This window comes from Rhinopithecus roxellana, chromosome 10, assembly GCF_007565055.1.
Source record: "Rhinopithecus roxellana isolate Shanxi Qingling chromosome 10, ASM756505v1, whole genome shotgun sequence".
Taxonomy (NCBI): Eukaryota; Metazoa; Chordata; class Mammalia; order Primates; family Cercopithecidae; genus Rhinopithecus; species Rhinopithecus roxellana.
This window is the reverse complement of record NC_044558.1, coordinates 32392769-32416865: the sequence shown is the minus strand read 5'-3', so window position 1 is coordinate 32416865 and position 24097 is coordinate 32392769. Positions and strand designations below refer to the sequence as shown.

General features: G+C 38.5%; 1 protein-coding gene across 1 annotated transcript in view; it reads right to left on the bottom strand.

Moving 5' to 3' along the window:
* The window catches only part of TMTC2 (transmembrane O-mannosyltransferase targeting cadherins 2), a 453316-nt gene that overhangs the window by 241594 nt on the left and 187625 nt on the right, over positions 1 to 24097 (bottom strand). Inside the window, exon 3 of the mRNA XM_030939608.1 lies at positions 5881 to 6709. Coding sequence (XP_030795468.1) covers positions 5881 to 6709 — 829 coding nt within the window. The remainder of the gene's footprint in view (positions 1 to 5880; positions 6710 to 24097) is intronic.

Here is a 24097-nt window from a genome sequence, read left to right as displayed (position 1 = left end):
CAAAGGGCTAATATCCAGAATCTACAAAGAACTCAAACAAATATACGAGAAAAAAACAAACAACCCCATCAAAAAGTGGGGAAAGGATATGAACAGACATTTCTCAAAAGAAGATATTCATACAGCCAACAGACACATGAAAAAATGCTCATCGTCACTCGCCATCAGAGAAATGCAAATCAAAACCACAATGAGATACCATCTCACACCAGTTAGAATGGCAATCATTAAGAAGTCAGGAAACAACAGGTGTTGGAGAGGATGTGGAGAAATAGGAACACTTTTACACTGTTGGTGGGATTGTAAACTAGTTCAACCATTATGGAAAACAGTATGGCAATTCCTCAAGGATCTAGAACTAGATGTACCATATGACCCAGCCATCCCACTACTGGGTATATACCCAAAGGATTATAAATTATTCTACTACAAAGACACATGCACACGTATGTTTACTGCAGCACTATTCACAATAGCAAAGACTTGGAATCAACCCAAATGTCCATCTGTGACAGACTGGATTAAGAAAATGTGGCACATATACACCATGGAATACTATGCAGCCATAAAAAAGGATGAGTTTGCGTCCTTTGTAGGGACATGGATGCAGCTGGAAACAATCATTCTTAGCAAACTATCACAAGAACAGAAAACCAAACACCGCATGTTCTCACTCATAGGTGGGAACTGAACAATGAGATCACTTGGACTCGGGAAGGGGAACGTCACGCACTGGGGCCTATCATGGGGAGGGGGGAGGGGGGAGGAGGGAGGGATTGCATTGGGGAGTTATACATGATATAAATGATGAATTGATAAAAAATAAAATAAAATAAAAATAAAAATAAAAAAAAAAAAAGCAGAAATAGTAATAGCTAAAAAAAAAAAAAAAAAAAAAAAAAAAAAAAAGCTCTGAGGCAGGAGCTTACCTCGCATATAAAAGGCACATCAAAGAGGCCAGCTGGGCTGGAGTGTAGTAAGGGAAGGAAAGGCTGGTGAGTATGCACAGGGTCCTGAGACTGTGTGCATCTATATCTATCATATCTATAATCTGTCTAGCTAGCTAGAGTTTTAAAGCACAGAACTATTCTAATTTTATTTTTATTCTTTCAACTTTTATTTTAGATTCCAAGGCTCTATGTGCAGGTTTGTTACAAAAGCATATTACATGAGACTGAGGCCTGGAGCACAACTGAACCGATCACACAGGAAGCGAGCATAGTACTCAATAAATAGTTTTTGAACCCTTGGCTCCCTCCCTCCCCTCCCGCCACTGTTATGTGCCTTCAATTAGAGAGAAACTGGCAGTCAGAGAATAACTGGACACTGGAACGCCATGCCCTGACTTGTGCTTCCAAAAGGTCACCAGGGCTGCTGGTTAAGCATGGACTTTGAAGGTGAATAGAAGCAGGAGTTCAGCTCAGACATTAAACAATGTGAAGGTGTCACTCACATCATTACAAAAAGAAAAAGCTAAACAGACTGAAAATCAATAACTGGTTTTGGAACCATCAGTGAACTGGGGTCGCAGGGTCAACCACCACCCTGAAATCTAGAGAAAGACAAATCCGGAGAGACAGCAGAGGATAGCTTACCTGGAGCAGAAGCTGCTGGAGACAGAAACTGTTAGAAACAATTGACTAGTCATTTGACAAGTTGCTGGAGGCTCAGCATGAACTAGTTTTAGAATCAGAAACTCCTGAGGTGGCAGTCTTAGGGGACTCCCATACTTTTGGGGGTTTTCCCTCCCAGGACCCCAACAGAATCTCATCGGGAAGAGCCAAGAAAGATGTTCTTCTGGCTCTGGCAGTGGGAGAAGAATAAACCTTATGAAATATACCCAGAGCATTTGTCATGACAAAAGATCACTAACTCCATAAGGGAAAGATCTTAGCCTTGTCCTGGAGCTGTGGGGGAAAAGTCATTCCTCTCAACTCAGCCCCCACTAGCCTTCCTGTCTCTACTGGAGCGGGAAGCAAGGCAATATAAGAAACACCTGTGAAGGTGGTAGCCCAGAGAGGTGAAGATTTAGTCATAAAATAATAGAACATTTTCCCTCCCCAACACCAACAGAGCTGCAGTATAATAACAGCTGATTGCAGCTGAAATAGATGCAAAACAGAGTCCGCGGGAAAGCCCACAGACAACTGGGAAGACCAAAAACAAGGCCACCAGAGGAATGTGACATCTCTGGCACCCAGGGCTATAGCAACATACAGTCCAACTCCTAACCAGATTTACATAAAATCTCACAAGAAAGCCTATTCACCTCATTTCTTATTACCCAATACATCATGTCTGTCTGAGTTGAAAGAAAAAAGTACAAGACATGCTAAAAGGCAAGAAATACAAGCTGGGAGGTGAGGTGAGAGTCTTTTACTAACATTACAGATAAGGCCTATAATCCCAGCATTTTGGGAGGCCAAGGCGGGTGGATCATGAGGTCAGGAGTTTGAGACCAGCCTGGCCAGTATAGTGAAACCTGTCTCTACTAAAAATACAAAAATAATCTGGGCATGGTGGCACGTGCCTGTAGTCCTAGCTACTTGGGAGGCTGAGGCTGGTGAATTGCTTGAACTCGGGAGGCAGAGGTTGTGGTGAGTCAAGATTGCACCCCTGCACTCCAGCCTGGGCAACAGAGCGAGACTCTCAAAAAAAAAAAAAAAAAAAAAAAAAAAAAATATATATATATATATATATATATATATATATATATATATGATACAAGATGATGGTCCCCTGGGCCATGATGCCAACAGTGAGGGTGGTAAAAAGTGGTCAAGCTCTGGATGTATTTTTACAAACAGAGCAGAGAGGATCTGCTGATAGAATGTATGTGAGCTATGAAGGGAAAAGAGGAGGCAGGGATGACTTCAGAATTCTCAGCCAGAGCTGCTGGGGAAATTGAGATTCCATCAACTGAGATGGTAAAGCCTGCAAGTAAAGCAGTTGACTGGACCACGAGTGGGGTGGGGGGTTTCAGGAATTCAGTGTTTGATGTCTGAAAGAACTTCTCACGGTAGTGGGCAGTTGTACATTTATTTACCTAATGATATTTTGGAGTGCCTAAATTGTGCAGCACTTCTTAAGTATTAGGATGGACACCTGAAAATGCTGGAAATCAAGGCAATGTTTAATAATTGCTTTGCTTAGTGAATGGAATAATAAAAAAATGATCAAACATTCTAACTATGTACCAAAATATCTTATTTAGAATCATAACCATCAGCAAAAATACTAGCTAATGCTGGAAAATACCTAAGCGTTACAAAACGTTTTCACTTATTCTGACTGCTACTTATACGCTAGCATCTGAGTATTTGCCCTCTCCTTTTTGCAGTGTAATAAAATTTGGCTGGGTACTTGGCTTCCCAGAATAAAGATAACATTTCCCAGCCTTCCTTGGAGGTAGGTGTACCCAATGGTCTGTGAGCAAGCATGGTGTGTGCAATTTCTGCAAAATTCTCTCAGATTGGGCACACCCGCCATTTGCCCTTTCTCCCTCTCTTGCTGTCAGCTGAAGGGCTGATGTGATAATGAGCCATCTTGGACCATAAGGACAGGGTGACACCACTGAGATGGCAAGGGAATAAAAGAGAAAGAGCTTGGATCCTGAAAACCCATGGCGCCATCTTATCAGCTCTGTGTTTGCACATACTTAGATTGCTACATGAAAGAATAAAGCCACTTTTGTCTTGGCTTTTCATAACAGCAGCTTTGCCTGAAACTTAATAAATTTAATAAACCCTCAGAACATCACTGTGATGCAAATAATAGGCCAAGAATTTGTTTTCAATTCTCTATTATATATGTTTTAAACAGCAGGAAAATATATTGGCAACACAGCCTTGTTCTATATCCTTACATCTACCAGTGCAGAAAAACTAGCTGATAAGTAGTCTGCAAAAACTAATAGAAATAATTTTTGCAACAAGATTTGGGTCCAGGCATTAAATAAACTGTGAAGTACTCGCCACCTAGAAAAAGCCACATGGTAATGATTTTTCACAGAGAACTGAGAAATGACATGCTATGTAGTAGCTCAACTTCAATGCTTCAACTTCCCATTAAAATCCCCGCAATTTATTAAACAGTGTAAGTACCAGCAATTAGTTCCTTAAAGAAATGTGTAGTTGCTCACTGAATTCTTGACTTAATTTGTGCCCATCAGACAAGCATGCCAAAGTAGCTTTTGGAGTGTCTAGGTCTTTAGATATATACCTATTAGCAGGCCATTTTCATATTCTGGAACAGTTTTACACTTTCTTTTAATCCTGGTATAGAATTGTGTTGGAAAGAGTAGAAAAATGCCAGTTCAAATGCTATATAAGCGAACATAATTTAAAGAATAAAAACAGGCTAGGCGCGGTGGCTCACGCCTATAATCCCAGCACTTTGGGAGGCCGAGGCGGGCGGATCATCTGAGGTCGGAGTTCGAGACCAGTCTGACCAACATGAAGAAACCCCGTCTCTACTAAAAATACAAAATTTGGTGGGCATGGTGGTGCATGCCTGTAATCCCAGCTACTCAGGAAGGCTGAGGCAGGAGCATCGCTTGAACCCGGGAGGTGGAGGTTGTGGTGAGCCAAGATCGTGCCACTGCACCCCAGCCTGGGCAACAAGAGCGAAATTCAGTCTCAAAAAAACCAAAAAAACAAACAAAAAGAATAAAAATAGGCCAGGCGTGGTGGCTCGCACCTGTAATCCCAGCACTTTAGGAGGCTGAGACAGGCAGATCATCTAATGTCAGGAGTCGAGACCAGCCTGGCAAACGTGGGGAAACCCCATCTCTACTAAAAATACAAAAATTAGCCAGGTGTGGTGGCGGGTGCCTGTAATATCAGTGCCTCTGGAGTCTGGGTCAGGAGAATTACTTGAATCCAGGAGGTGGAAGTTGCAGTGAGTTGAGATCAAGCCATTGCACACCAGCCTGGGCAACACAGCAAGACCCCGTCTCAAAAAAGAATAAAAATGGCTTATGAAGAACAAGACTCTTTAACACTATTTACTATGATATATTTCTGCACTAAAAATTTACATCTATTTTAATTTAATTGTCCTCAAGCTTCCAATACGTTTAATTGCCTAAACTAGAGTCATCCATTGTCATAGCTTTTGACTTTTTTATTTTAAAGGAAACTACTTTCTATTCTATCAATTCTGAGATTTGCTCAAGTAATTTTCTAAATCAAAAGCAATCATGAGTGGTATAATCAAAACTCTCATTATATAGTGAAAAGTTTGTTTCTCTAAGTGACTGAAGAACCCAAGTAAAAACCTGCTAACTGCTTGGCAACATTCAGATAATTTAGCCTCTGTGCAGCCCAAGGTGACTCACACCTGAATGTGTACACACTGACATCTAGAGACATACTTTCAGGATTCAGAGGTAGTGAAATCTCCAAATCTTTTAAAGGTTTCAATGAAAGTCTTGTATTTCTTCAGGCGATGCTTGGAAAATAGAAAAGCTCAAGTATACTTATGTGGGATAGCCTGACTTTTATTATATGATAAAAGAGCTGTCCCCATCAGTATTTTAAAATGTGAAAACCAAGCTCTTTTCTAAATGCTTGGAATAGTCAATATTGTTTACACAACAGGAGCTCTAATTCTTCTGGACAAACATAGTCAGAAACACAAGAAAATATTTTCTTATTCCAAGTAAGGAATATTGTGTCTCTAATTTGTCTCTAAATTGGTTATATGGTATGTCTCTAAATTGGTTACATGGCATATCTCTTTAAAAAAATGAAAAGAATGAAAGATACGGGTATTGCATAAAAGGACCTCTTCCTCCTTAATACTATGTCTTAAGAAGCAAAGACATAAAGAGGCTGAAAGTGTAAACTATCCAGACAAAAGCATAAAAGAAAAGATTACCTTTAGCTGGGTTTACTTTTATCCCTGATCTATACAGCATTTCCTCATTCTGCCAGTCTCCGTTCCTGATCGCAGTCTTGAGTCCATAAAAAACAATTAGTGTAGCTGTAGCATAAAAAATCAAGCTCTTGAAGAACCGCTTTTGGACTTTGACATAAAGGGCTCTAGCACCCACTGTAATTAGCAGGCAGAAGCCCATACTAGGAATATATAATACTCGCTCTGCAATTACAAAGCCGACATAGAAAAACAGGTTCGTGGCAGGAACAAAGGGTATGATTAACAAAGATAAAGACAGAACAACAATGTTCTCCGTAGAAGGAAGCTGGGTTCTCTGTGATACATCATTGTTAATGCCATTTTCTACTTTGGATGCAAAGCTGGACTTAGTCTCTGAGTTCTGGTACTCCACATCTGAAAGGCAGCTATGTCCATTTGCATTCTGCTTGCCATTTGTTACAGTTTTCCCATTGCATTCTCTGTCTTCGCTCGGGCTCTTCAAACCATAGTAGGCAAGGAGGAGGAGTCCAGTATAGAAGGCCACAGTGTGTAGGTTTCTCCAGTCACAAACTGTTTTGAGCAGAGGCACAGCATCCATTGACCAATCAAAACTGAGGGTATCTGGGCATAGCAACAGCCAGAGGTTCTTGGTTGGCAAGTAGAAGAAGGTGAGCGTGCGGGTGAGGAGGCTGTCTGAATCAGCAGCGGGATTGTCCGAGTTGGAAAAGCTTGGCGGTTTGTTTCCCATCCAGTATAACCGGGCACCCAAAAGGGAGGACCCCCAGAAAGTTAACAAACTAATGCTGAGGAAAAGCGACAAGTTCTTCCTCTGAAACCAAAAGAGAGAAGGGAAAAATTAAGATCATTATCAGCACAGCAGTAGGAACACTCAACACTTAGAAATCAAATACATTTTTAAATGGACAGTTATAAACAGATAATGTCTCCAAAACATGACTTCATGTCCATCACCTTTCAAGCATGCCTAAAGAAATTTTAATCTCCAAAAAAACGTGAAGGTGGAATCGTTGTTTGTATATATTTTTTGATTATCTTTTCTTATTTTTTCTCTCTAAAATACCAATAATCAAAGCTTCAATTTCGTGATCTCTACAAAGTGGGGTCAATATATTTATTTCCCTCTCAGAATTCGTGTCGGGTCACAATGGGACCACAATGTAAAGTACTTAGCACTCTGCATAAGATATAGAAGGCACCTAATAACTGTTGTCTTTCATTTTATTGTAGTTTAGATTTTGAAGAAAAACAAAAAGCAGCCATGTCAAAAAATATGTGGTATGGCAGGACTCTTGTGCTTGTCTCTAAGGGAGTAAAGGCATGCAGCTATGTCTGTCTAAGTCAGTCCCATTTCATTGTCTTAAAGAATTCCGTCCTTGCAAAATTTATAAACCAGGCTTTCATCTGCTGCCCCATATTGTCACTGATATCAGTGATATACAACATTCAAAAACACTCCTCATGAATCCCAAATTTTTCATGTTGATGACAGCTTTTAAAAATAAAATTACTTTAGGCTGGGCAGAGTGGCTCACCCCTGTAATCCCAGTAATTTGGGAGGCCAAGGTGGGTGGATCACTTAAGGCCAGGAGTTCAGACCAGTCTGGCAAACGTGGTGAAACCCCATCTCTACTAAAACAAACAAACAACAACAAAAAAAAACCATTACCGGGCATGGTGGCGTGCACCTGTAGTCCCACTTACTCAGGAGGCTGAGGCAGGAGTATAGCTTGAACCCAGGAGAAAGAGGTTGCAGTGAGCTGAGATTGCACCACTGCACTCCAGCCTGGCCAACAGAGTGAGACTCTGACTTAAATAAAAACTAAAATAAAATGACTTCTTTAATAATGAACTAACTTATTTCAAGAGAATGACAAAAAATTGTGAGAGGAGGGTCAAAGGACATCATGTTAATGCTAATTTTCTGGCAAAGTCCTTCACCCCCAACAAGAACTTAGGTGACATCTAAAAATCTAAGTCCTAAAGAGGCAGAGTGGGGAGGGTTAAAATAGGCATCATATCCCAACCTTAATGGTTCAATGGTAAGGCCATTCTTTACAGCAAACATCCAGTGTTGTAGAGAATTGTCTTACTCAATGACATTCAGAAGGGGGTTTAGAATCTTACAAAGGATACACCAAATATTTAGTTTAAACAAAAACCCACAGAAAGCAATACATTTTAAGCATATACAACTTCTATGAAAACAATGTCTACATATTGTATACAACTGCCATACTGGACTCTGCTCAGACTCCTCCTCCACACCAACCCTGATCGCTGGAAGCCACAGCACTACTCATGAATGCTCTTTTCCACTCTACCTTCAACCTAATGATCCTCAACAAGGTTCATGATTTTAAACGTCGTTAATGTACGCTAATGACTGTACCTTCACCCTCCCTCACCTCCATAGGCAATTATTCAGTTGCCTACTGGGCATATTCACTTAGGTACCTCAAACTCAAAATACCCAAAATAGAACTCCTGACTTTATACTTCCCCAAAGGAAATAAAACAGTTCCTCCTCCAATCATTGTCACCATCAGGAAATAGTAATAGTGTATAACCAGTTTCTTCTTCACAGCCTCTTTCCTTCCCTCCACATTCTATTCATTACCAAGTCTTCACAACTTTCACGTCCAAATATATCCTGAATCTATCCTTTTTCTCTCCATCTCTTCTATTATCACTAGTCCCAAGTGCCGACACTGGGATTCCTACAATAATCTCCTCCTAACTGGTGACCCTGTCCTTCTTAACACAAATTCTTTTATTCCCTAATTTTAAACTCAGATCTTACTTTTAAGATCTTAGAAGTTTTTATATCTCTAACAAAACAAAAAGTTTGTGATTCATTTAGGGTTCCCTTACCACTTTTTGGCAATATGTCCATTTTTACATTTCAAAAGTATTAAAGTTTTATTTTATTTTTTTTAATCTAAAAGGAGGTAATTCTGAGTATAAAATAAGAGAAACAAAATAATAGGTGGTTAGAAGTTAAAATTTTAACATAAGGAAAATGAGAAACAGCAACCAGATGGAAATTAGACAATTTTAAGAGGTGGAATTATTAATATCAGATACAGTAATGCCAAATTCACAGCATTAACTTCATTATTTTGAAAACATCTTTGTCAAACGTTGGATTAAGATTAATTCACGTAATGTTATATGGAATTTTTAATAGTAGAGGGAGCAATATCCCATTCTGCCTCACCAATCTAACTTTTTTTTTTCTTTGAAATGGAGCCTCACTCTGTCGCCAGGCTGAAGTGTAGTGGTGTGATCTCAGCTCACTGTAACCTCTGCCTCCCGGGTTCAAGCGATCCTCCTGCCTCAGCTTCACGACTAGCTGGGACTACAGGCATGTGCCACCACACCCAGCTAATTTTTTATATTTTTAGTAGAGACGGGGTTGCACCATGTTGGCCACGATGGTCTCAATCTCTTGACCTCATGATCCGCCTGCCTCAGCCTCCCAAAGTGCTGGGATTACAGGTGTGAGCCACTGTGACCGGCCCACCAATCTAACTTTTAAACTGGTGAAATGAAATACTTCAAAGCCTCATTATCATCTAAGAATAACTTTGCAAACGATTCCATTGTTCCTCTGAAATTCTACCCACCAATAATTCTAAAATTTCTTGATTTTAGAAAAAAAAAAACACAAAACCATGCTTAAGAACTTGTAATAACTTGACTGATCAATCATATAATTGAGTACTCTTAGATTATACAAGTGAGAAACACCGTTTGGCAAAGATAAATGAGAAAAGGTATCATGGATAAAGAAGATGAACCTTGAAAGACAACTGAATTGTGAATTTGTACCGAAAGCTCATTTTTAAAATGTGTCTAAGACCATTCCATTGTAATATCTTGTGGTGGGAGTGATTGGGGATGTGGAGAGGAAGAGAGAAAGCATTACAAAAACAGCTGTAATCAGGCAAGAAGAGAAGCCAAGGGACAGGAGAGCCACATGAAGGAGGAAACATGGTCAGATTTCTTTGCTAGTCATTAAAATCCAGAAGAAGTTAACATAAACAATGACGTAATTCTATTTTATTTGTAAAGACAGAAATGTCATAGCAAGGCAAAACTACTTTCTTCATTAATTTTTCATAAAAATATCTCTAATAATTTGTTATAGCTTAATAGTTATCAAAATAAAATTGAGATTCGCCGGGCGCGGTGGCTCAAGCCTGTAATCCCAGCACTTTGGGAGGCCGAGACGGGTGGATCACGAGGGCAGGAGATCGAGACCCTCCTGGCTAACACCGTGAAACCCCGTCTCTACTAAAAAATACAAAAAACTAGCCGGGCGAGGTGGCGGGCGCCTATAGTTCCAGCTACTCGGGAGGCTGAGGCAGGAGAATGGCGTAAACCCGGGAGGCAGAGCTTGCAGTGAGCTGAGATCCGGCCACTGCACTCCAGCCTGGGCGATAGAGCGAGACTCCGTCTCAAAAAAAAAAAAAAAAAAAAGAGATTCCAGATGTGGTCCTAAGTACTGAGAAAATGAAAATGACATAAAAACAAGAAAACGTAAGTAATAAAATGCTAACAAACATTAATTGATGTAGTACTTCACATATTTAAAGTATCTTCATATATAATCCGTCATTTGAACAACTGACATAGTCACTAAGATCAAAAGATACTACAGTTCTGAGGTCAAACGCTTTCATATACTTATTCTAACTTAATGGTGAGTTCTGTAAGGACGAAATAAATGACTCACTCTTTTATTTATTTATTTTTGAGACAGAGTCTTGCTCTCTCACCCAGGCTGGAGTGCAGTGGTACAATCATGGCTTACTGCAGCCTCAACCTCTTGGACTCAAGTGATCCTCCCACCTCAGCCTCCCGAATAGCTGGGACCACAGGTGTGTGCATGTGTATTTTTCTGTAGATGGTGTTTTGCCATGTTGCCCAGGCTGATAAGTGACACTCTTTTTTTTTTTTTTTTTGAGACAGAGTCTCGCTGTGTCGCCCAGGCTGGAGTGCAGTGGCCAGATCTCGGCTCACTGCAAGCTCCGCCTCCCGGGTTCCCGCCATTCTCCCGCCTCAGCCTCCGAGTAGCTGGGACTACAGGCGCCCGCCACCGCGCCCGGCTAGTTTTTTGTATTTTTAGTAGAGACGGGGTTTCACCGTGTTAGCCAGGAGGGTCTCGATCTCCTGACCTCGTGATCCACCCGCCTCGGCCTCCCAAAGTGCTGGGATTACAGGCTTGAGCCACTGCGCCCGGCCGATAAGTGACACTCTTAAAGGGAAACTAAACCAATAGGTAAAGTTGATTTTAAAATGCTTAAAGTAGAAGAGTTTCTAAAGTGTTGTGATTTGCTATGACTTTTAAAGTATCAGCCAAAGCACACGTTCACCTATGTAACAAACCTGTACATGCTGCACATGTACCCAGGAACTTAAAATAAAAATAAAAATTAAAAAAGTACAAGCCAAAGTATGAAACTGCAATTTTCAAGTGTCTCTGATGCTTTCTCATAAAATTTTATTAAAAATTATCAACTAGTTTGGGCGTCGTGGCTCATGCCTATAATCCCAGCACTTCGGGAGGCTGAGGCGGGTGGATCACTTGAGGTCGGGAGCTCGAGATCAGCCTGACCAACATGGAGAAACCCCGTCTCTACTAAAAATACAAAATTAGCCAGGCGTGGTGGCACATGCCTGTAATCCCAGCTACTCAGGAGGCTGAGGCAGGAGAATCACTTGAACCCAGGAGGCGGAGGTTACAGTGAGCCGAGATCGCGACACTGCACTCCACCCCTGGGCAACAAGAGCCAAACTTCGTCTTCAAAAAAAAAAAAAAAAACTTCTCTTCAAATCCAATTTTTAATCAAACATCTCAACTGTTCTTGTGGAGATGGCCTTAAAACAAGATAAAAGAAAGCATGGAAAAGATTTTCATTTCTAATTTAGTCCCTGTGCTATGGTTTATGGATTAAATCAAATTAGCAAAGTTTTACTGAGCTGCTACTAGGAGTTGAAGTCAAGTGACCCTATAATTTACCTTAGCATTTCTGTATGCGCAGCTTGGTGTATCAAACTGACCTAACACTTACGTTTCTTAGATGCAAGTATAGATAAGGCATGAATCTCCCAATGCATTGCCACCAAAGACTTGCAAGCTAAAACTAGCAAAAATTCATACAGAGAAGATAAGACTTCAAAGTGTGGGATATTTAAACACTAGTTAAGTGCAATCTTTGTTAGGAGCATTAGAAAAGGATTGCAATTTAGTAGCTAAAACAATTAGTTCATTCAACTTATCATTAATGTTGCAGGCACTTTTCTATACACTGGATACGAACTTGTCATTAAAAAGAAAAAAAGAGAGAGACCCTGTGTGTTCTTGGAGCTTCACACATTCTACTACTCTGTCCAGAAAACCACTTTCAGAGGAAAAGAGTCATAATGGCTTAAAGGATAGTTTTCAAACCTGAACGTCCATCATTATCAATTATGAGCTTTTAGAAAAACTAATCTCCCAGTCCAAGTAAAATCTCATAAGTGATTCTAATGCAGCCAAAGTCGAGTGTCACTGCATATTTGTACAACTCTAATTCTTAGTACTGATATTAAAAATGTTGTTGGACTCTTGTTTCACAAAGTTTTAAGGTATATTTGCCTCACTGTAAATGAGTAAACCATACGAAACATAAATAATACTCTTTCTCAGGCTCTAGGACAAATTGAATTCTTAGTACGATAAAAGAGTATCACAAAGGCCAGACTACAAAGGAGTTCACAACCCAAGGTTAAAATATTCAAGTATCGCTGCAACATGCAGAAGACAGGATTTGTTCCCAGAATGTTAGGGGAAAAAAATTCTTAAATATGAGCCACCAAAGGCAAACAACCCAATTGAAAAAAAAAAAAAAGAATTAATAATATAGTCAGGAAATTCAGGGAAAAGACAAATAACCGTAAAAATCTGAAAAGATAATCTCATGGGTTAATACCAATTAAGATTAAAGTGAAGCCAGGCGCGGTGGCTCAAGCCTGTAATCACAGCACTTTGGGAGGCCGAGAGGGGCAGATCACAAGGTCAGGAGATCGAGACCATCCTGGCTAACACAGTGAAACCCCGTCTCTACTAAAAGTACAAAAAATTAGCCGGGCGTGGTGGCGGGCGCCTGTAGTCCCAGCTTCTAGGGAGGCTGAGGCAGGAGAATGGCATGAACTCAGGAGGCGGAGCTTGCAGTGAGCTGAGATCTGGCCACTGCACTCCAGCCTGGGCGACAGAGCGAGACTCCGTCACAAAAATAATAAAAAAAAAAGATTAAAGTGAAATGAATGTAAGTTAAATAAAGTGCAAAACTAAATAAACAGCCTTCACAGATATTGTTCTGGAACAGGTAGAATCATACATTGTTGGGGAAATATAAATTGTACAGCTATGCAAAGGAAAGTACACAATAAAAGTAATAGTTTGTATCACGTATGACTTGGTAATCTGTAGTTACTTACATTCTAACAAAACCTCTAAGATACAAGGATACTTAGCATTGTTTATAAATGAAAAAACAGAAATAGATCCAAATTTAAATATGGTAATAAAAAATGGTATATCCATATGTCTGAATCCATATGGCAAATAAAATAAATAAATTACATACATTACAAAGAGATATACTTATGCATATACATCAACATAACATTATGTAGCAGTGAACCAAATCATTATGTAACAGCATGACTGGTGAAAAATCATGTTGCAAAATACGCACGCTACAGAACTATAAAGGTCATTCAGAAAAATACTACCTTATTTGTGAAAAATATTTTTCACAAACGCTTACATATGTAAAAAAGGCCTTTTATTTAAGTCTAGAAATATTTATACCAAACATGAGATGAAGAAACCTCTAGTATAGGGAGATAAGTACATGGATAACAGAAAAGACGGCTTCAAATCTGTGTGTGGTTCCCCTTTATTCAAAAAGCTTATTTGAAAAAAAACTAAAAGGTTTGACAACTTGACATACATAAACTTACACTGACTAGATTTTAAAAATATGCAATTAATATATTAACAAATCTAAATTTTGGTTATAGGCAAGTAGATATCTGATATGTTAGTTCCTATATATATATATATATTTTTTTTTTTGAGATAGTCTCGTTCTGTTGCCCAGGCTGGAGTGCAATGGAGTGATCTCGGCTCACTGCAACCTCTGCCTCCCGCATTCAAGTGATTCTCCTGCCTCAGCCTCCCGAGTAGCTGGGATTACAGGAGTGTGCCACCACGCCTGGCTAATTCTTGTATTTTTAGTAGAGATGGGGTTTCACCATGTTGGTCAGGCTGGTCTCGAACTCCTGAACTCATGATATGCCCACCTCGGCCTCCCAAAGTTCTGGGATTACAGGCGTGAGCCACCGTGCACGGCCAGTTCCTACACTTTTCTATATTTATTATTTATTGAAACTATTATTTTATAATTAAGTTTCTCAACATTAAAAGTATGTTTCCATGTTCTAATATAGTTATTTTGTGATTGTTACCTTAATTTTATGAGAAAATCTCTTAAATTCAATGGAAAATAACATGAAAACAAAATGGACAGCAGTGGGATATACAGTAATATTAAAACACTGTCTTCTAGAGCTAAGCTATAACTGACACATCTCTCCCCAAAGGGTAACACAGAATCTGACATTTGTAGGAATTCAAATAAATGATTCTTAAACTAAGTCTGACCCTCAACCTTTTAAAAGACAGTTTCTATCTTTCTCTCACACATTTTATACCCTGTTATGCCAAGTCCTAGCTCCCAATATCCTACACAAATGCTCATAAAGTTAACAGAATTGGCTGTGCACAGTAGCCTATAGTCCCAACTACTCAGGAGGCTGAGGTAGGAAGATGCCCTGAGCCCAAGAGTTCAAGATCAGCCTTGGCAACATTGCGAGACCTCATCTCTTTAAAAAAAAAAAAAAAAAAAAAGTCAACAGTATTCCACACAACGCCGAGTCACCATTTTCAAGCAGTTTGTTGTCACCACATAGAGAAACTTGACCTTTTCACCTTTATGTCATCATGTTTTCTGCCTGTTTCCCTTTCTCCATGAAAAGCACACATTAAAGTAGTAGCATATGTTCTGGAGGAACATTTTCCTACTACAACTTTGTTATAAAAGTAGAAATATAAATGGGAAACTTACTGCGTCCCTACAAACAAAAAATTTACAGATACATTTCACACCAGTATGGACAAGGTTTCTTCATGTTTTAATTAACCTAATTGTTCACAGAACATTATAGGTCTGCCTTATGAAAGTGTAATTCTTTTTTTTTTTTTCTTTTTGAGACAGGCTGGAGTGCAATGGCGCAATTTCAGCTCACTGCAACCTCCACCTCCTGGGTTCAGGCAATTCTCCTACCTCAGCCTCCTGAGTAGCTGGGATTACAGGCATGAACCACCGCGTCAGGTTAATTTTTTATTTTTAGCAGGGACGGGGTTTCTCCATGTTGGTCAGGCTGGTCTTGAACTCCCAACCTCAAGTGATCCGCCCACCTCAGCCTCCCAAAGTGCTGGGACTACAGACGTGAGCCACCACATCTGGCCAAAAGTCTCATTTTTAAGATGTTTGAATATGTTCATTTTTAAAGTTATTTAACATAAAAAGGTAAATTAGCGCTAATCTCCACTTTTCTGATAAACAAAGAGATATTTCTAATTATAAAATTTTTAGAGGGTTTTTCCTGAAACTGCCAGACATAGAAAATCATAGAATTAAAGTCAGCCAATATAAGGTTCCTAGTTGACAACTTCGTTTTTTGACACACTAATGGAATGAAAGTACATAACTATAGCTTAATGAGTAAATAAGGCAAAATGTATCACAAAACATCAAAATTGTCCCTAAACATCACCTGAAATATGAGGGAGAGGCCAATAAGAAGACCCTGCCATATTAGTTAGTGGTGATGCCTCTACAGAAGCCCTGTGGTGAGTTATTCCCTTCTATGGCGGTCATTGACTAAATAAATAAAAATAAGAATGAAGTAAAATTCAACTATTACAGCTCCCCTCTCTATTATGCAAGAAAAACTGTCATTGATAATAGCAGCTTCAATATTGTCTTCTGATCTCAGATTTTCTCAGACATAAATGAAACTGAAAAGGAATATTTTAGTCTCAATGAAAGAAAAATGTAAACATTCTGCTGTAGAGTATTAAAACCATCATGAGACCTACATTTTGGCAAACTAACGAGAATAAATTACTTAAGCATAAGGCTCATTTAATTCCAAATTAAGCCCTTGGCAATGATAGTAGTTGTAATAATAAAGTAGATAAAGATCAGTATCTGAAAGTTATAAGACAGAGAAAAGGCTATCCAGACATAACAAAAATCTAGCACCTTCTATTTTGTATTCACCATTCATCACTTTTTTTATGTCAGTAAAATAGGATTTCTCTTAGCTCTCCTCCTTCCCAAAATAGTTATCACTGAATACTCCCCTCAAAGGCATAATTTCTGAACATGTGACAAGAAGGAATGCATGGCTGAAAATATGGTTAGGAATTGTTTCTAGAACATATCCATGTGATTAATCAAAGTTTTGTCATAATCAAGTTGTCATACTTGTTCTGTTTCCTTTTAAAAGAAAAATGAGTTTCCTTATTAATAATCATCCTGTCTACAAGATTAGAAACATTTGTTTTTCCCCCACACCAACTAACAGACAAGATTAAAGGGTTTTATAATGTTTCATATTTCAAAAGATATTAAAAGAGGTTCAATGAGTGGACATATCCAGTCTTTGTAAGGAAAAAATGTAAAGATTAAGGGGCATAAAAAGTATGTTAAGATATTCAGTATTTCGGATTATAAGGAGTTCCTTTGTTCACTTAAACCCACAGTACACCATAATGTTTTCCACTGAGTTCAAGCATCCATCAGAAAGCATAGGTACATCTCCAGCTAAACATATAACTGCTTAAGATGATCATTTAGTCTCTCATGTAATCATACTTGAAAGATATTTTCCTGAATTTTACTTAATTTTTTTTGTATTTATCCCTTCAATGGTTGTTACCATTTTCCAATAAAGTGTATCAGGGCTCCTTGGATAAATGGATTGATGTTAGGACTAGAACAGAAAATATGCAAGATGAGCTCAAAGCAACTTGTAGTGCCAGAAAGGGAGAAAGTGCTCAAAATACATGTAAAAGTACACTGATACAGATATGTCCAAGTGTGAAAGAGACACAGGAACCCACTTAAACAGCTCCCACTGGCCGAAGCTGGAATAATTTGAAAATCAAAAAAAAGTAAAGTGGTATTGGATTATAACTCAGTTTAAAATAAATATTCATGAGTCCATATTGGTAAGTGATACAAAAAATAAATAAATGAGAGAAGAAACAAATCTTCTTTACAGAAGAATTCCAAATAATTTTTATATATTCTCCACCCTCAAGAAAGGGAAGCATAATTTCCATTCCTTAGGTGTGATCTGAGCATAGTGACTTCCTTCCAAAAGGCACAGTGTGAACTGGGTGGGTGGCAAGATGTGGGGAGAAAGTAACTTTACAGTGGAGAAACCTGGAAAACACTATCACTGGCAGGTGATGAAGGTCAACTTTATAGTGCTAAGTTGTGTTGACAGTATGCACCCTTGTTATGATGTGATGAAAATGTTATTTTACATCTATGTTCTTGCTGTCAAAACCCATATACCTAGCCAGGAGCAATGGCTCACACCTATAATCTCAGTACTTTAAGAGGCAAAGGTGGGAGGAATCGTTTAAGGCCAAAAGTTCAGGACCCACATAGGCAACATAATAAATCCTATCTCTACAGAAAAAAAAAAAAAAAAAAAAAAAAACATTAGCCAGACATGGTGGCATACACCTGTATTCCCAGATACTTAGGAGGCTGAGGTAGGAGGATTGCTTGAGCCCAGGAAATCAAGACTACAGTGAGCTCTGATTAGTCACTGCACTCAAGCATGGGTGACAGTGTGTCTCTGTCTCAAAAACAAACAAAAACTTAAGAAAATTAGAAGAAAAAAAATCTAAAAAAAGAAAACAAATAAAAAAAAAAAAAACTTATTCCAAGATTAATCATTAAAACAAAAATCAGACAAATTCCAAAGGAAAGACATACTGCTAAATATATAATTGGGAATCCTCAAAACTGTCAAGGTCATCAAAAAGAAAGTCTGCCTGGGCACGGTAGCTCACACCTGCAATCCCAGCACTTTGGGATGACCAGGTGGGAGGATTACTTGAGTTCAGGAGTTCGAGTCCATGCTGAGCAACAAAGTAAGAGACCATCTCTACAAAAAAAAGAGTACAAACATCAGCCAGGTGTGGCGGCTTGCGTCTGTAGTCCCAGCTACAAGAAAGGCTGAAGGAGGAGGATTGCTTGAGTCTAGGAGGTTGAGGCTGCTGTGAGCTATGATTGTGCAACTGCACTCCTTATCGGTGACAGAGTAAGACCCTGTCTCAACCAGAAAAGAAACAAAAAAAGCCTAAAGAACCGTCACCTGCAAGAGTCTAAGGAGACATGACAAATAAATGTGCCATCCCAGTTGCCATCATGGAACTGAAAAATGACATTAGGTAAAAACTAAAAAAATCTGAATAAACTATTGATATAATAATGTATCAACTCTGGCTGATTAATTGCAACAAATGCACAATACTAATGCAGGACACTAATAATAGGGGAAACTGGGTGTATGGGAACTGTCTTATTTTCTGAATTTTTATGTAAACCTAAAACTGTTCTAAAAAATAATTTTCTTAAATTATTGTTACTATAGTAGAATAAAAGTTCTGAGAAACCAAATGAAATTAAATGTAGATGAGCTTTGATAGATCACTAGCTGAAAGCTGCTAGCAAAGAGAAATTGACAACCGAAAATTAAGACCAACATAAGTGCCTCACTACCTTCTAAATCGAAAAAGACTGAATACACAATAAAGTAAAATTCAGGTTAACTCAACATAGTCACTTACATGTATTCTATAAGAGGACACATTGATTTCAAATCCTATTTGGTTTTTGTCTGACACTATAGCGTTTGTAGTATATTAGAAACCCCTAAATAGGAAGCAAGTATCAAGGAAGGATGCTTCTAAACCCATTGCTATGGTATTTTGGTTGGCATGGTGACCCATTCTTCCTCATTAAACTAACATGGGGAAATCAAGCAGTGAGCAATTTCTTGCGTACCCATGGCAAGCCCCTTCTAGAGCTAACTTTTAGAAACTGAAGTACCCAAAGAGTTCAATTAGTGGAACTGCAAGGGGTGTGCCATAGCCCCTAACCCATTACACTAAAAACAAGCCCCTGAATGCCAGCCTTCAGGGTAATCTTGTTTAGCTTAGAATGAGAGGTTTAACACTTCCCACCAGGCAGTGCACTATGGTCAAATCAGGTTAGCCACAAAACAATCCAGCCTTTATGAAGAAAATATGTGAAGAAAATATCCTTTGTGACCTGAGAAACAACAAAAAAATGTTTTAAACAAAAGAAGATACTTCTCTTGACTATGAAAACACTTTGTTTTTTATTAAACTCTTTTCCCTGTTCTTTAAGAAGACAACTAATTGGAGGAGAAATAAAATTAACTGAGCTCAAAATTAACCGAAGTTAGAAAAGGAACTTTCTCTTATCAATCTTGCCTCAACTGGGCAACTACATTGCAAATGCATTTCCTGCGCCAGTGGATTAAACTGCAACATTCTTTAAACTCTGTGTGGCTTTAGTGCGAGAAACCAGCCATTATGAGATGCGTTCCAGTCTCATTAATGAGTTAAGCATGTGAGCCCAGCATTTTGGAAACATAAAGAGACAAATTATAATGAGACTTCACTCAGTGGGGAGGCTAAGATACAGCCGCCTTCTCTCAAAGATATCATAATAGACAGCTATTTAATGAGTGTGGGAGTTTTTCTATGAAAACACAAAAGACACCAGCAAGAAAAAGAAGATTTTATATTATATATACAAAGAGAACTTAATAAAACATACATGCCTTATAGATGTTCATTAATAAGCATATAATTTCAATGCTTAATGTTGTTATATGGAAATATACTCCAACTCTATAATTTTGCTATGTCTTGTACTAAATTTAAATAGTAAATTCAATGTCAAATGGACAAATTATGATTTACTGTTTCTCACAAGTAAAAAATGCAGCCATTTATCTGGGCCTATCTCACATACACTGTCTTTTTTCTCAAAATGTCACACTGATTCTGAAAATGCTCATTTTCTTGACTGGGCAACTGAGGCCCACTATAGGTTGTTTTTTGTTTTCCTTTTTTTCTTTTTTTTTCTCTTTGAGACCAAGTCTCACTGTCGCCCAGGCTGGAGTGCAGTGGCGCGATCTCGGCTCACTGCAACCTCCGCCTCTCAGGTTCAAGTGATTCTCCTGCCTCAGCCTCCTGAGTAGTTGGGATCACAGGCACGTGCCACCATTCCCAGCTAATTTTTGTACTTTTAGTAGAGACAGGGTTTCACGATGTTCGTCAGGCTAGTCTTGAACTCCTGACCTTGTGATCCACCCACCTGGGTCTCTCAAAGTGCTGGGATTATTTGTGTGAGCCACTGTGCCCAGCCTAGACTATAGTTTTTAAGCTAAAGTTTTCACAAAGGAAAGCGTCCATCAGTTTCATAATTCTTGTTTCAATATCCTGTGATTCAAACTATTCAATGATTTCCAGATAGCACTGTGGCACTTACTTGGGCTTCATAACTATTAGTAATTCAGAGCAAAATCAAGCAGAATTAGAATCCTTGAAAGGCCAGCTGAGTAGAACATTCTGGGTTTACTAAGCAAGCAGGAGGGTTATCCCCTTCCCCTCACCCCCACATGAAAGAAAAGAGAATAAACAAAAGGCCATTATAAATTTTCCAGGTACATCAGAGTAACAGAGTTATGGTTAGTATAATTAGAGAAAAAACAACTCTACTTCCAAATTTTTCTTGGTTTGTACTATTTAGTTTGCTCCCTTTAATATAGAAAGATTTGTGAGAAGGGGTAAAGTACTGATATCAACAGTACCCGAAGGCTATTTAAAAACATCTTAATAACAAAAATTGAGTCTAGGGATGGGTAATGTGGGAAAAGGTGAAAAATACAATTTGAGTTTTCATGAAGAGTCATTTTTCAGGCCTACGTATCTTATTACTCTGACAGTATCTTCTTGAAAAGTAAAATAGTAAGCTCAGATGCAATATTTGTTATAAATACATGGAATAACTTTTCTAATAGCACAAATTAATATTGGTACCATCAAATAAGCATTTCTTAAATGCACACTTTATTAGTTGGAATTAATCATCCAAAGTGTGACTTTCAAATTATACTAACTTTACAGGTAATAAGCTAGTGGAATATTTCATGTTATGCTGACATAGAAATTATTAACGTGGCTGTGAAGTGGCAATACGTCAGATGTTTGGGAACGAAGGGAAATATTAAGAAGTTTTTCAATTCATTCAGGTTCTATTCTGATAACTCTCCAAGAATGTCTTCTTGCCAAAAGCAACTTGAAAATATGCAATTTTTGGAGCCTGTTGGTAGTGACCAATCTAAATAGATGAAATCTTTGTGTAACTGTAATCACTCTAATTTATTTCTTTCCCTCTTTTAATGTGAAATTTGGAATTAAATTTTGATCATATACTAACTTTTAAAATGATGAATGGAAATTACGATGTCAGAAAGTTAATACACAAATTCACGGTAAGATTTTGAAACAGAAAAGTACTCAGACTCTGAAACTCATACAATCATTGCAGTATTCATTCTCCATTTGAACAAGACTTCAGTACAACCCAAAAGTTTGATCTTATTTCAAATCAGTTAAAACAGAATTTCACATTTACTAAATACCTATTTTGATGGCCATTAAAACACTCCCCATTAATCTTTTAAAGCACGCCTAGCCTTTGTAGCTATCATTACAGTACTATGTTTCAAATTATTTCAGGTTGTGTTAAAATCTCGTATTTTTTTCATTAAGATGTATATCTTTGAGTTTTAGCATTATCAATAAAACAAACTCTAGAGTTAAATAAGATTTCTGTAAAAATCTCTCGTGAGTCTTCAAAACACACTTGGATAATTCTTTCAGCCTGACACAGCTCCAATTAGCACTGATCATTGCCATGCCCTAATTATTTAAAATTAAATAAACTGAACTTACATGCGCAAACATTTTGCAATTCACCCTGCATCCACTTCTATTTTCAAGTTAACTCAGAAGCTTAGACAACTTATTTTAATCGATTATTATCATTGGATTAGGTCCAAAAAGTATTCTTCTAATGGGAATTCTGTCTGCTTTAACAGTTGTAGTTTAGCAAACTCTCTCTAACTGAACTGTCGATCATTTTTTGACTGGCTCAGGGTCCTTGGAACCCTGTAGGGAGACAAGCCAAAAGTTTTTGCCAGGTGCATGTCTGGCACTCAGTAGATTTGGACTGAGCAAAGGGGAATAAGAAGGGGAAGGGATCGGTTAACTGACTGGAATCTATGGCTTCTTACTCCCTACTGAAACATGCCCTACTTCAAATGCACAGGCCATCCTTGTCCCCTTGTACAATACCCTGCTAGGCACATTCAGTGCAGCAGTGAACTCCAGCAACATTTAGAAGTGCAGAAAACACATGCAACTTCATGCCATGGGCGAGTCAAACCTTAATAAAAGCAAAGGATAAAAAGTCTTAACATTGTGCTATAAATGTTGATTACCAGATAGTAATAAAAAATTACAGGATGCACCAGAGGCTTTATTTAGCTTCTAACTCAAACATTACCTTTTAAGTAACGTCAGGCAATTCCACTCTTGAATACATTTCTGTAATAATTCCTGAATGAAACACACCAGAAATTTTACAGTAGGGATCATATTTCTTAATAAATCCAGTTTTGTTCTATTCTGAACCATATCTCAAATCAACCCATGTATCTTGCTCCTCCAACAATCTAAACAAATGCGGGTCATCTAAATGATATGATAAAGCAAGTCCAAATTAAGTTCCATTATATTTTTCTGTGAGAGACCAGATATTATGAGGAAAGAAGACTGTGTATAATTGCCTAATTAATTTAAACACCTGTTATGTCACTTTATTCCTCCCAGATGAAGTCCTGGCATCCAGTAAGGAGAGCAGTGCCTAGAAAACTTTGTTCTGTTATTATATCTCACTTTGGGATGTGACGTGGAGAAAATGTTTTATTAGTGGTAATGCTAACTATGAATGTTTATTAAACATTTTACACAGTACCTTACGTGTATTATCTCAAGTAGCCCTTTCTAAAACATTGGGATGCTTGCAAACTTTGTGAATTCGTGTTTTACAAAAAAGCAGGTAGAATTCAGAAAGGCTAGGTTGTTACTCAGAATCTCACCACCCAATGGGTAGAAGAATTAGGACTCAAAAGCTATGTCCTTTGATTTTAAGTCCAGGGTTCTATGCTGTAAACCTGCGGTCCCCAACTCCTGGGCCATGGACCAGTCCTGTTCCATGGCCTGTTAGGAAATGAGCCACAGCCACAGCAGGAGGTGAGCGGTAAGCAGGCATTACCACCTGAGCTGCACTTTCTGTCAGGTAAGGAGCAGCATTAGATTCTCATAGGAGCTGGAACCCTCTTGTGAATTTCACATACGAGGGATCTAGGTTGTGTGCTCCTTAGTGAACTTAATGTCTGATGATTTGAGGTGGAATACTTTCATCTGGAAACTATCACCACCCAGTCCGTGGAAAAATTGTCTTCCACGAACCTGGCCGAAAAGGTTGGGGGCTACTGCTGTAAACCACACTAAACCCTAGGATACCCACTTCATACCTACTGAGTCTAGTTCTTCAACAGGCCTCTGTTCATCAAAGTGCTCTCACCCTGACTTCAAGGTGGTAACTGACATAAAAGACCACTAACTCCTACTGTAAAAGTTCATACAGCCACAGATTGGTCAATGCTAGGAGACAACGAGGTCAAATTTTTGTATCTATAAAATCCAGAACACTGGAGAACATCTCCTCAACGTTTATTTTGCAGTGAGGAAATTGATGTCTATCTGTGTTGCAAGTGTTCACCGAGAGACAGAGATTCAACCACAGCTAGGACTAGAAATTCCATCTTCCTTTGTGCTCATAGCATGGCACTATGTTCATTTGTTTCTAATTTTTCATTATCTATTTAT